General features: G+C 40.8%; 1 protein-coding gene across 1 annotated transcript in view; it reads right to left on the reverse strand.

Annotated features, from left to right (window-relative positions):
* The window catches only part of LOC126456037 (adenylate cyclase type 3), a 418,454-nt gene that overhangs the window by 124,098 nt on the left and 279,302 nt on the right, over positions 1-15,054 (reverse strand). The window contains exon 11 of the mRNA XM_050091793.1: positions 4,128-4,244. Within this exon, the coding sequence (XP_049947750.1) occupies positions 4,128-4,244 (117 nt within the window). The remainder of the gene's footprint in view (positions 1-4,127; positions 4,245-15,054) is intronic.

Here is a 15,054-nt window from a genome sequence, read left to right on the forward strand (position 1 = left end):
CTAAGGACATCACACACACCGATGCCCGAGGCAGGATTCGAACCTGCGACCGTAGCAGTCCCGCGGTTCCAGACTACAGCGCCAGAACCGCTAGACCACCGCGGCCGGCGGTGAGTATATTACACAATTTTCTGGAATGACTTGACCGAAAAAGTAGCGTGAAGAGGACTTGTGTGTAAAACAAAACAAAAAAAAAAAAACGTTCACCAGGACAATGCAGCAGCTTCGACAACAGAATTCTTGGTGCATCCGCACCCCCCTCTGCGTTTGGCACCCACTTATTTGTAGTTATGCCTGCATGAAAAAAAAATTAATAGATGCTAAGTTTATGACGTCATTGAACATCTTGTGACACCCATAGTTTGATATTAATAACACTTAATTGTTGGCATCTTATAACCGCAATTACATTAATCGAACTAAACTGAACTAAAGAAGGATTACTAGGAAAAATAATACCTTTTAATTAAGCAGTACCATCCTTCACTGTCAGACTGAAAAGTTTTCTTGAGACCTGCATAAAACAATTCATCACATGGATGACCTACAGATGACGAACAAATGTTCATTCGGATCAGGGCCACTGTAACCTTTACGCATGAATTGCTAAGTAAGTTAGCGCAGTAAGCTGTTACTGGCAACTAACAGCACAAGAAGATGTCGTAGTCAGTTTGAAGGAAACGCTAAGAAGCACGTGGACTGTGAGTCGAAAAGATATAGGGTCACCAGGTGCTGTCATTACACAGTGAATCCTACTCATTTGTGCCAGTATCCTTCTGGTATATTTAAAAACACACCAAGGAGACTATGTAACGACGGCACGCAAAAAAAAAAAAAAATCAGTAGTGGACGTTTTGAACAAATCTACAAAAGAGTGGATGTTATGCCGTCGCCTCACTGTGAGTGTGGAGACCAAGAAGACACGCCTGCCAGCGACGGAGAAACGGATAGGACATCTTATCTGAGAGCTGTTCAGCTTGGCTGGAAAAGAGTTTAAGAAGTAAAACTTAAGTTAAAAGTGGTCTGCTAATAAACGGATGGAAGAGCAACCGAAATAGATCATTTCGCTCTTGAGGTCGAAAACTCTACTTAAAATGCAGAAGAATCACATCAGTGGTATGCAGAAAGAAACTACCGCTCTACGGTCATATAAAGAGTAACCACAGGAAATGTAGCTTATAAGAGAACAAAAAGTACATACTGATCACAAAACTGACAAATGATTCTGGATTCGCGTCTCGAGAAGGAGACTGACAAGTGGCAGGTGACCATTAGAAAAAAATTGAAAAACCAACGAATCTTCAATATTTTACGGGTCGGAACGTGAGATGTAAGAAGTCTGAATGTAATAAGACGCTATAAAAGCTTAGAAGAGAAATACAGTCACAGAAACCACATGTAGTAAGGGGCCACTGAAGTGAATGAGAAAGATGATGGAGATACCTGGTCAGACGAACATGAACAGTATCAGGAAATGTTATAAAGGGAAAGAATTCTTTAAGACTTCAAAGGTAGGAGGAGTTACTGTGAACAACTACCTGTGCCGAGATCACAAGCAGAAGTTGATGGAATGGAGTTAATGATGGAATTGAACGGATAATTCAATATGAAAAGAGAGATGAAAATCTATCAATTGTAGGGGGGGGGGGGGGGTTGAAACGCTATCCAAGCGACAGAAGAGAAGGCAGGTGTTATGGCAGAATATAGACTCAGTAATAATAGGAATGAGAGAGGAGGAAGACTCCTCACGAAGAATAAACATACGAGAAAGTGGGAGAGTTTTGAGGAATGATGATGTGCGTTAGAAGTTCCCTGTGACTATAGATATTGGGCACCAAACGACGTAGTTCAGTTGAGGAGCACTGAACACATCTAAAAATGGAAATGACAGAATTTTGACGGACAGATATGGATACAAGAAAGCTGAACGAGAAGTAACTGTGAGAAACAGAAGAAATCCTTCAGTTGGTCGACGAAGGAAGGAAATAAAACGTGTTGAACATAAAGAAGGAATACTGAAATGTAATGAACAGGAAATTCAGGTAAGTTAAAGCAAAATGGCTCCAGGGAAAATGTGAAGGAACTGGAAAGAAATGATCGTCTGAAAGGCAGATTCATGATACAGAAGAATCAAACTTGACTTATGAAGAATGTAAAAGTAAAAGTGTAAATATCATGATCGAGCAAAAGAAATTTCGATTTTAAACGCAGAGGAGAAGGGGAACGGATGGAAAGAGTGCATCGAGGATCTCTACGAGGGAACGAAGTATCTGCTCAGACAAAAGAAGGAATGAATGTCGATCTGGAAGACTTAGGAACTCCAATATTAGGGGCAGAGCTTGATGAGATTTGGAAGACTTGCAACCAAACAACGCAGTAGGAACAGCTAACAGTTCTTCTGAATTTCCGAAACCAGTGCGAGAATTGCTGACCAAACGGTTATTGGAATCAGTGTGCGGAATATGTCAGACTGAAGACATGCATTCGTATGTTTTTAAGAACATCATCAACGTAATCGAGAATGGAGTGACGTCAGGTAAATCCAAGAACAATCGTGCAATCGGCATGACAGAACATGCATCAAGTTTGGTGTTCACAATAACACACAAAATAATGCAAACCAAAATTTAGGATTTATTAGATGAGATCAGTTTGGCTTTAGAAAAGGATTACTCATATAAAGGCAGTTATAACGTTTTGTTTGATTATAGAGCAGGACTTTACAACATGAAAGACACTTACGTCGGATACATCGATTTAGAAAATAAAAGTTCGGAAATACAAAGTGGTAAAAATGTTTGAAATCAAGAGAAAAGCAGGTACACCATCCCGGAATTTGGGGAAACCAAGGAAAACCTAAATCTGGGTATCCAGACAGGAATTTGAACCCCACTCCGATTGCGAGACGAGTATCTTACCATAAAAAAAGAAAAAAAAGAAAAATCACTAGGATGAAATGGGAAATTGAGGAGAATTATTGTGCGACGCTACAAATATTTCAGCATGTAAAACAGATTTACGTGGAAATAGCATATAGTAGGAATGCAGTGGCAGAAATATTAGTGTAAGACAGGGGCAAATTGAGAAGGAAGCCAAATTTATTTAACTTCCTGTCCGATTAAAACAGTGTCCTGATCCGGGAACTGAATCAAAATCCTTGCCTTTCTGGAAAATTCTCTCAAACGTGGCTGACACCGTGTCCCTTCTTATTACTTCGTACTGCAAATACCTATTTCCTACATTCCTGGGAACAGGGTGCACGAAAGGCAAGGGTATGGGTCTGAGTCCTGGCCTAGCACAAAGCTTAAACCCCTTAAGATGTTTCATAACATCGAACTCTTTGCTGTAGAGAGATATATTTATTCATATTTATTTAATAAATTCGGCACTCGACTCACTTTCAGAGTTATGGTGTTCAAGAATAACTACAAAAACGTGCATATAACAGTTACTATTTTTGTAGGAAGAACGGTTGCCATTTGCTTCCAACATTTCTACAGCCATTTAAGAAATTTTAGTATAGAACTCAATTCTGGCTCTCTGAAAACATCTGCACGTAAGCCATACGGAGCTACTTATTTCCAGTGAACCTGACGCAGATGTCATATCTGTATGACGTCTTCTTTTTCTTGTATCTTTGTCCGGCACAGGCGCAGTGTTGGCATGATTACGAACAAATCTGGCATTGTTAGTTTAAAAGGTGGCCGGAAGCCCTTTCTGTCGTCACTCAGTAACCCCCTGTGACGGAATATGTGTACCACAATGCTCTGTGTGTAGTGTTATTTACGTGACAGTGAGCGAAAAGTTTCTAAATGTTAGAGAACCGCGTACCTGAGGTGAGACTTGAATCAGTGAGGTATTCATCTCGTGGGCTGTGAGACACCGCCTAAAGACCACATACAATGTATCCCGCAGACCGACCCTCGTCGTTTGTGCGCCAGGCGGATTCGATCTGGGCTGTCGCGCCTTGCCATTCCGGAAGCGGTTGTTTATCACCGGCGGCTTTCCGGGTGGATATGTCATACTTGTATAACAGTAAGAACATTGTCACGCGTGAATTAGCTGTCACATAAAATAACACGAACTAAAACATTCAGAAAGACGAGAGACGTAAGGGAAGTACTGACCACAGCGACAGTGTTGGCGGCGCCCAGCAGGAAGATGATGGCGACCACGAGCAGCCTCCTGGACCAGAGCGCGTTGTTGGTGGCCTCGCTGCAGCGCACGAGGGGCCGCGGGAACACCTGCGGACAGAGTGCGCGATAATACCGTGCTACGTGTGACTGAGCACATACTAACAGTCTAGTATTAGACTGTATAACAAATCATTATCTAGATATGCAAAAATTGATCATCACAAGACAGTTTGAACCAGAATGCACATTTGCACCAGAAACGATAATTTCACGATCAATGAAAGAAAATGAAGAAATCAGGAAAAAGAAAAGAGAGATTGTGAGGAAGATATCAGGGAACAGAACTACACTGGAAACACTTGAATTAAGAGATAGCAAATAATATGCGATCACGTAGAACAAATTATGGAAAAATTAGGAAAGGAAGGCACATCCCAAGCCCGATTTCTAGTAGACTGACAAGAAAAAATTGCACAGCATTTTAAAAATTACAACGGGAACCCAACTGCCTTAGAAAAGCGCCTGAAGATCTAGAAGAAATCGGCAGAAATGAGCAAGAAATTGACAGAACAAAATATACAAACTAAATTAGGAGATTGGAAGGTCTGCAAGGCAAAACAGTTCTGAAAGACAGTGAAGAAAATGGACTGCAGAAGGGAGGAAATATAAAAAAAGGAAATGAACAGATGAAAAGGTATAAGGATAGCTCAACGGGTTACACTAGAGTGACAAAAGTCATGACATAGCGATACGCACAAATACAGATGGCGGCAGTATTGCGTATACAATGTATTGACGGAGTTATCACTTCTACTTAGGTGTTTCATGTGAAACAGTTTCCGACGTGATTATGGCCGCATGATGGATAGTATCAGTCTTTGAACACGGAATTGTAGTTGGAGCTAGAAGTATGAGACATTCCATTTCGTAAACCGTCAGGGAATTCAGTATTTTGAGATCTACATTGTCAAGCTTGTATCGACAATACCAAATTTCAAGCATTACCTCTTACCACGGACAAGTTAATAACCGAGAGCAGTAGCGTTTGTGTAGAGTTGTCAGTGCTAAGAACAAGCAACAGTGCGTCTGGAAAACCGTCGTCTGGTCAGATGAGTCCCGATATCAGTTGGTAAGAGCTGATTTATGGTTCGAGTGTGGTGCAGACCTCAAGAAGCCATGGACCCAAGTGTTCAACAAGCCATTGGTGGCTCCATAATGGTGTGGGCTGTGTTTACATGGAATCGACTGCGTCCTCTGGTCCAACTGAACCAGTCATTGACTGGAAATGGTTATGTTCGGATACTTGTACACCATCTTCATCCACTCACAGATTCCATGTTCTCAAACAACTATGTAATTTTTTTGGATGACAGTGCGTCATGTCAACGGGCTACATTGTTCGAGATTGATTTTAAGATTATTAAGGACAATTCGAGCGAATGATCTGGCCACCCAGATCGCCCGATCTGAAACACATCGAACATTTATGGGACATAGTAGGGTGGTCAGTTCGTGCACAAAATTGGACCGGCAACATTTTCGCAATTATGGACGCCTACAAAGACAGCTCGGCTCAATATTTCTGCAGGGGACTTGCAATGACTTGTCACGTCGAGCAGCTGCAATACGCCGGGCAAATGGAGGTCCGACACGATATTACTAGGTATCCCATGACTTTTGTCACCTCAGTGTGAACGTTGTCCTCAACTAGCTTGTAACAAAAGAATATGATAATACAAAAATATATTCTATTTGGAGTCTATAATCTTTCAGACACCACTAAATCAGAAAGACATTGATGAAACTTTTTCAGATTCCAAGAAGGCTTTTGACTCTGTTGGAAAGAAAAGCTCTAGACAAAGTAATCCGAGAATCTAGTGTCAAAACTAGATTGGCATATCTAATCCGTGAAATATTACGAAAGTCACAGATTATGGAAGTGAATCACAAACGATTTTGCTGTAGTATCTGAAAATCTGGAAGACTCAAGAATACAAGTTACTCTGTTGGAAGGATAATCGATAGGGTAGGCTTAAGACTTTCTTCAGAGAAAATCAAATTTATCACAGAAATAAAATATGCGCCAAATTTTTGCAGACAGAAGTTTGTCTAATACCGTAGGTAAAAATAGCAAATAATAAGAGAAATAATTCAAGAAAATAGTTTAGACAAATGCTTCACAATTGAAACAATACAGAAAATAAAAAGAGAATATTAAATAGCAAAAAATATTTACAGTAAAAATGTTATCAATAAATGCTTTACAAGTGATAATGAAATCAGAACGTTTCAATGTAAGTGAATACCTAGCACAAGTCTATGTATTATACAAGCGAGAAGTCTTAGACGGAAAAATTATGAGAAAAATATTAGGCACAATTAAAAGAAAAGAAGTATTGGAATCAAGAAGTAGTGATGAAATGTAGCAAAACACAAAAAAAATAACAGAAACAATAAGGGAAAGAAGATAGATCTTTCTGGACATTCACACTCGATGCGTGATACTAGACTGACAAAACAGATGTTCAGTATCTCTGGGAAAATAAATAAACAACAGTTCATCAGAGAAATCAAAAAAAGATTTAGGAGTATACGTCTTAAAAGCAGAAGGAGCAGCATAAAGCTGCATGTAGCATTCCAAGGCACAAGCAGTGAGAGAACATGTGTCAAGTTACCTGAAGAAAGAATTAAGGGATACGTCGAAAAAATGAAAAAAAGTAATTGGATGGAAGAACAGAACACATCAGGAAATACTGAAATTGTTACATTTTCCTGATTAACTAAAACAGAAAGAAAAACAAAGTGACTATATAAAACAAAAACAATTTTAATAGAGAATGAATAGGAAACATGCGCCGCGGCTTGTTAGTCAACAAATTTCATTGTCATTTATCTGGAAAGATTTACGAAAAGGTTGGAAAAACTAAATCGAGGTGGCTGGGCTAGACAGTAATCCAGATCTGTAATTACACACACACACACACACACACACACACACACACACACACACACACACACACACAATAAAGTAAATTCCATTAATTACGACTGCTAAAGTTGAATGGGCCTTACACGTCAGAGAGCAGAAGGATCGTTTAGGCTTAGAAATAAGCGGTCTGTCACTAAATTTACATCATGTCTTCTTCAGAGTAATATACATATTTCGTAATGATAAACAACAACAAACTTTTTACTTACAGATTGCTTCTCTATCTTGTATTTAGTGAATGTATACATCTGTTCTTTTAACATGGGTACACAATATCAATGCCAAGTTTCTTGACAAAATAATTGTACTTCTAAATCTGTGTAAGACTCCCACATTACTGAACAGCTACATACACAGGGTTCATCAATTAACGTCATACAGGCAAGCTATTGGGTAAAAATCTTCATTTTTGACTCAACTGAGTTGCACCACGGCACATCAGAGAATGACAGCAGTCAAAGTGAAGCAGCTGAAGTGTCTCACCGTTGTTGATCACAAGGCTACCGTCGTCGAGTTTCTATTTGAAATTATGGTTATGAGGCTTTCGAGAGTGCCTCCCATCAATTCCTAACCCTAGAATTTTGATGTACTTTACATCATGGTTCACGTCACTGTTGAAGTATACAAAAATATTTAATTTACAGAGTCAACTCAATTCTTTTCGTTTTCTCGATGGAGAACCTACACACATCAAAAAATGTTTTGCATTACCCCTGAAGATAAACGTTGACCGTGGATATTGTATCACACACACAGTCACTTTGACTGTTCAGAGATGTCACTAAACCCACACAAAGATGTAAACAACCATACATGAGCAGCACCTATTAGACGGAGGGGGTCCGACAGCCGATCAGTTCCAGTCATTCCACCAGGAAGGACGTACACGGCTCGTGTTGTCTGTAGTTCAACCATGCCTAGACGTTCGGTGTCGCGGTTCGAACGCGTCTGCATTGTTACTTTGTGCCAGGAAGGGCTATCAACCAGAGAAGTGTCCAGGCGTCTCGGAATGAACCAAAGCGATGTTGTTCGGACATGGAGGAGATACAGAGAGATAGGAACCTGTCGATGACATGGCTCGCTCAGCCCGCCCAAAGGCTACTACTGCAGTCGGTCACCGCTACCTACGGATTATGGCTCGGAGGAACAAAATGAGAAAAAAAAATGGTTCAAATGGCTCTGAGCACTATGCGACTTAACTTCCGAGGTTATCAGTCGCCTAGAACTTAGAACTAATTAAACCTAACTAACCTAACGACGTCACACACATCCATGTCCAAGGCAGGATTCGAACCTGCGACCGTAGCGGTCGCGTGATTCCAGACTGAAGCGCCTAGAACCGCACGGGCACACCGGCCGGCTAGGCCCAGAGGAACCCTGGCAGCAACACCACCATGTTGGATTATGCTTTTCGTGGAGGCACAAGACGTCGTGTTACGACTCAAACTGTGCGCAATAGGCTGCATGATGTGCAGCTTCACTCCCGACGTCAATGACGAGGTCGAACTTTTCAACCACGACACCATGCAGCGCGGTGCAGATGGGCCCAATAACATGCCGAATGAACAGCTCAGGATTGGCATCACGCTCTCTTCACTGATGAGTGTCCCATATCCCTTCAACCAGATAATCGTCGGAGACGTGTTTGGAGGAAACCTGGTCAGGCTGAACGCCTGAAACACAATGTCCAGCGGGTGCAGTAACGTGGAGGTTCCCTGCTTCTTTGGGGTGGCATTATGTAGGGCCGACGTACGCCGCTGGTGGTCATGGAAGGCGCCGTAACAGGTGTACGATACGTGAATGCCAGCCTCCGACCGACAGTGAAACCATATCGGCAGCATATTAGCAAGGCATTCGTCTTAATGGACGACAATTCGCGCCCCCACCGTGCACATCTTGTGAATGACTAGCTTCAGGATAACTACACTGTTTGACTAGAGAGGCCAGTATGTTCTCCAGACATGAACCCTATCGAACATGCCTGGGATAGATTGAAAAGGGCTGTTTATCGATGACGTGACCCACCAACCACTCTGAGAGACCTACGCCGATTCGGTGTTGAGGAGTGGGACAATCTGGACAAACGGTGCCTTGATGAACTTGTGAATAGTAAGTCACGACGAATACAGGCATGTATCAACGCAAGAGGAGTTGCTACTGGGTATTAGAGGTGTACAGCCATCTGAACCAGCACCTCTGTAGGTCTCGCTGTATGGTGGTACAACACGCAATGTATGGTTTTCTTAAGCAATAAAAAGGGCGGAAATGATGTTTATGTTGATCTCTATTCCAATTTTTTGTACAGGTTCCGGAACTCTCGGAACCGAGGTGATCCAAAACTTTTTTTGATGTGTGTATATTTTGATTTCTTTCATCTTCAGTTGAGACTGAAGTGGTGTGACGTAATAACTCTGATTCTGGTGTTCTTCTTCTGTGTCAAGTTTCTGCCAACACCAGCATCTTCCTTCAAGAAAACCTAGTCATCTGTATTTCCTTCAGTGGAGGAGGTGTAGTTGCGCAGTAACTTGGGTGAAATGATTCACTGGTCTGTCAAGTCTGTGTCCAATCACGCCATGTCCCTCAACGAAAGTTTTACTTACAAGTCTTTGGGTTTATTATCCTCTGAGGCTATGAAATCTTTTATGGGCAATTAACACTGTTACATTAAATTTAAGATTACAATTAACATTGCTAACTGCTCTATTGACGTCATTTGGCGAACTGGTAGAAGGAGGCTCATCGACATCTCCAGTTATTCATTAGTTTATCGGGTCATTCTGTGAAAGATTGTCCTTTCCGGAATGATCTTGAGAGACGGGTTCGTGACTGGTGTGCTGTTTAGATATGTAACCGAAAGCGCGATGTAACCTCTTCGCTTGTTGCTAAGCAGGGGTGGTTCAAATGACTCTGAGCACTATGAGACTCAACTGCTGAGGTCATTAGTCCCCTAGAACTTAGAACTAGTTAAACCTAACTAACCTAAGGACATCACAAACATCCATGCCCGAGGCAGGATTCGAATCTGCGACCGTAGCGGTCTTGCGGTTCCAGACTGCAGCGCCTTTAACCGCACGGCCACTTCGGCCGGCCGCTAAGCAGGGGCCTGGTTCACGACTCGCCAGGGCTCACCCGCGACTGTGTTGGGCTGCTTTAACAGCAGTCCACATCATCTCGCTCTTTGTCGTTTTCCACCAATCGCCGGTGATCTTCAGCCAAAGACAAGTGCAGACAGTTATGTGGGACATGGATGCTACGAGCAGTTGCTGAAATTCATTATTATTCCGAACTGGTGAGTGGCACCACTCTACTAGCTTATACACCTAAGAAGCACATCGCTCAGATTTAACGGGTGACGGCACTGTAATTTAATCTGATATTACCTAGTAAAAATGTTGGAACACGTGAGGCAATACTAACCATACGACTTATCTTAGAAGAAAGATTAAGAACAGGCAAACCTACGTTTCTACCATTTGTAGACTTAGAGAAAGCTTTTGACAGCGTTAACTGGAATACTCTCTTTCAAATTCTGAAGGTGGCAGGGGTAAAATACAGGGAGCGAAAGGCTATTTACAATTTGTACAGAAACCAGATGGCAGTTATAAGAGTCGAGGGGCATGAAAGGGAACCAGTGGTTGGGAAAGGAGTGAAACAGGGTTGTAGCCTCTCCCCGATGTTATTCAATCTGTATATTGAGCAAGCAGTAAAGGAAACAAAAGAAAAATTCGGAGTAGGTATTGAAATCCATGGAGAAGAAATAAAAACTTTGAGCTTCGCCGATGACATTGTAATTCTATCAGAGACAGCAAAGGACTTGGAAGAGCAGTTGAATGGAATGGACAGTGTCTTGAAAGGAGGATATAAGATGAACATCAACAAAAGCAAAACGAGGATAATGGAATGTAGTCAAATTAAATCGGGTGATGCTGAGGGGATTAGATTAGGAAATGAGACAATTGAAGTAGTAAAGGAGTTTTGTTATTTAGGGAGTAAAATAACTGATGATGGTCGAAGTAGAGAGGATATAAAATGTAGACTGGCAATGGCAAGGAAATCGTTTCTGAAGAAGAGAAATTTGTTAACATCGAGTATAGATTTAAGTGTCAGGAAGTCGTTTCTGCAAGTATTTGTATGGAGTGTAGCCATGTATGGAAGTGAAACATGGACGATAACCAGTTTGGACAAGAAGAGAATAGAAGCTTTCGAAATGTGGTGCTACAGAAGAATGCTGAAGATAAGGTGGGTAGATCACGTAACTAATGAGGAGGTATTGAATAGGATTGGGGAGAAGAGAAGTTTGTGGCACAACTTGACTAGAAGAAGGGATCGGTTGGTAGGACATGTTTTGAGGCATCAAGGGATCACAAATTTAGCATTAGAGGGCAGCGTGGAGGGTAAAAATCGTAGAGGGAGACCAAGAGATCAATACACTAAGCAGATTCAGAAGGATGTAGGTTGCAGTAGGTACTGGGAGATGAAGCAGCTTGCACAGGATAGAGTAGCATGGAGAGCTGCATCAAACCAGTCTCAGGACTGAAGACCACAACAACAACAACATTACCTACTACAAAATTCACAACAGGCAAAGTGGAATTAGTGAATCGTGGCGCTGTTGCCCACTAAACTTGCTTGGTTAGCACGGTAGTGTGTAGACTGTGAAAACATTTCGACCTATCTTCTGGATCATGTGGATAACTATATTAGGCGTTTCAGGTTTGAGTTAATTTGATTTTATTGTAAATGTTCACCAGGTAGCTAACCTATACTGTCAAAAGTTTCCGACTATTTGTTCCAGAGTCATTCTTATTTATTGGGTTTAAGTTTTTAATTTATAAATATTCTTGACGCCTGTGTGTGATTTAATTTTGTACTCAGGATTAAGTTAACTGCTTGTTGTTTTAGTGGAAGCCTTGTGTGCGTTGTCGTTTACATTATATTTATACATTCTTTTATGCAATCAGCCTGATCCATTACCATTTTACCTAAAGAGCTTAAGTAATATTTTCTTGATTTAGCCAAGCTTATATTTTACGACTGCCCCATCCCTCCTTTCGTTTGCTACACATAAAGTTCTAAACTGATATACTGCTGATGTATTTTTTTCCCTTTGAGACTTGTGTTAGCTGGAGCCTTCTTGGTGCCTTCTGATAAGGCCTAGATTTCATGTGATGCCATGTTATGAAATTCTTTTTATAAAAGGTCCACATATCCTAGTGCTTCCAAACATCAACTGAAAGTTTCTAAATTTTCAGTTATTAAATTTTTTGATTATTTTCTTACATTTGATTGCAACTGTTAAAGGTCATGTGTTTAAAAGGAACAATGGAAATATAAACTTTACTAATTCTCTTATGGACAACATGTTACGTTTTTGTGGCCTGATGCCTTACCATTCCCAAGTCCTTGCTTGCCACAATATTTCAATGATAGCAAAGCGTGGTTGCAGGGGTGCATGAACTCTCATATTTGAAGAGGCGTAAAAAGTAAAATTTAGTTTGTTAAATTATTTTGAGTATTGTGTACTGGTAGAGTGTTTCTTGTTCACAGGTAATTCTGTTCTTAATCGTAGCTGTTAGGGAAGTATTCAGCATCGGGAATCTCAAGAAGGATCAACTCATATGCAAACTACAAATTCGGAACAAGACAGTGTTAGTGTCTCCGTAGTGTGGTTGACTGCCCTGTACAGTTGAGTCCCAAAGCCCTCAGCGAGGTAGGTCAAGCCATTTCCGTTTATCTAGAGTCTCTCGCCAGTGTGCAAAACATCAATTGCTTCTGGATAGCTATCCCTCACAGCCGTATTTACTTCGTGAATATATGAAAATTGTATCTGTTCTTTCGGACATGTCCGAAAGAACACATACCGTCTTCATATGTATAAGGCTTACCGGCCAATGATCTTCATTGCAGTTGCACTCCCATTGCCCGAACTCTGACGGGAATCGGTAGATTGACTGCCGCAAGTAATGAGTATAGAGGGCAGGGGCACTAAAAATGTAGTGTGTGGACGCTAAGTTGGAAGTGTGGGTCTCACGGTGAGCTTTCCAGAGATAAGTCCCTCCAGTCGCATTATCTTCTGTGTCCTCGGTGGCTCAGTCTGATAGAGCATCTGCTATGTAAGCAGGACATCCCGGTTTCGAGTCCCGGTCGGGACACACGTTTTCAACTGTCCCCGCTGATATTTATCAACTCCTGTAACCAGCTAGTGGTCTGGATTTAATTGTAATTTCATTATTTGCTTCGGGTAAACTCATCTCAATCATTATTACAGTATTACAGTATTACAGTATTACAGTAGTTGTATTACATGTTTCTTACCTTATAAATAAATATAAAACTTTTTTATTTTAAATTCAGTGCAATAGTATTTGTAAAATGACTCTTAGTGTTCATTAAAAAATGACGATCATTCCACTTGGGACCTGTGGAATGGTACATTAGCTTATTTGTTTTAGTTTAAATATTTGTCATGTATTGTTGTTTTTCTGACATGTTCCACATCCTGGAGGACCTCCTCACTACGGATCAACTGGAATGAAAGTAAATCTAATCTAATCTAATCTAATTTAAGTAACTGGTTGTGGGGTTTGCTTAAAATTGACATTGATGTAAAGCAAGGGGCAGAAATCAAAGGGTTGCAGTGAAACTTTAGTGGACCCCGACACTGCACTAATCTGCTGCAGTGGAAAGAAATTTCTTATGAGCAGTTAAGGGTACAGAATGATTGCTGGTATGGTTGATCAACTAATTCGATAAGGAAGTTCCTCGAGTGGTTTGCGTGATAGGATTGCTAAACAAGGCCTATCAGAGACGTTGAGAAGTTAATTAGTTAAGAAACAATATTTAATGGCACGAGGTCAACAAGAAATCTTTGTGAATTATATTGAGAAAATTAGATGTGCTCAATTAGCATTGTGTGTTGAGATCAGTGAAACTCACGCTGTCGTTAATATAAATGAAGAGATGCAGCTATTTATTTGTATCGGAAAAAGTAGCATGAGATATAGAAAGCATTAGTTTCGCTAGTCAGGAAAGGAAGCTTGCGAAGCAAAAGAGTATCTTGTTTTGAATTTATTCCCCTCGCTGTCATGGGAGTAGCTAACATGAATGAGATAGCGGATGTTGTTTTAGGTATAATAAACTGGAACATTTTGCTCTGAAGTGTCCCATGGGACGTGAAAAAGATATTATCAGATGATGTTTGTAGAAATGAGGTTGGGGGATCCATATACTTTGCTACCAGAGGGGTGTGACCAGTTAAGTGGAAGCCGTGAGTCTTCAGTAAGTCCTCTCTGTCTTTTAAGTGCACCCCCATTAATCACGAACTGGACTGTAGACCGCAGGATTCTGACAGCAATATTTCGTTGCTTAATTACACTTTGCATCTCAAGAATAGTAATATAAGACCACTCGATGAACGTGTTTAAACTGTTAATGGTCAGTCATTATCTTTTATGGGAAATTATAGGGTAATTTAAGGATTCAGCAATTCTCATGGCATATTAAAATTTTTGATGCTGAACATCCGTCTACTGATTTACTATTTGGGGTGTAATATTACAGGCAAAATGGGTTTTGTGTAGGATAACTCTGGAAATAGTCTGGTATTTCAATTTCATCCTAGCAAGGGCCAACCGTTATGTAGTAACGATTCACTTCCATTAGTTAATAGTTTTGACTTGACTGATTTTGAGTTTGATGTCCGGTATCTGTGGAAAGACGAAACTGAACAGTTACTAAGTTTAGTATGAAATTTCTGGACGTTCTCACTGAACAGTTGGGTGTAACCGACAAATCGAGTATCAGAAACAACTCACTAACAAAATTTTGATGCGTCACTCTTCTTACCGGTTATCGCCGCCAAAAATGCATGAATTAAGGAAGAATATTGATAAAGTGCTTGCAGAGCAGATTGGTAGATCTTCATTCCTT

Source organism: Schistocerca serialis, chromosome 2 (assembly GCF_023864345.2).
Source record: "Schistocerca serialis cubense isolate TAMUIC-IGC-003099 chromosome 2, iqSchSeri2.2, whole genome shotgun sequence".
NCBI lineage: Eukaryota > Metazoa > Arthropoda > Insecta > Orthoptera > Acrididae > Schistocerca > Schistocerca serialis.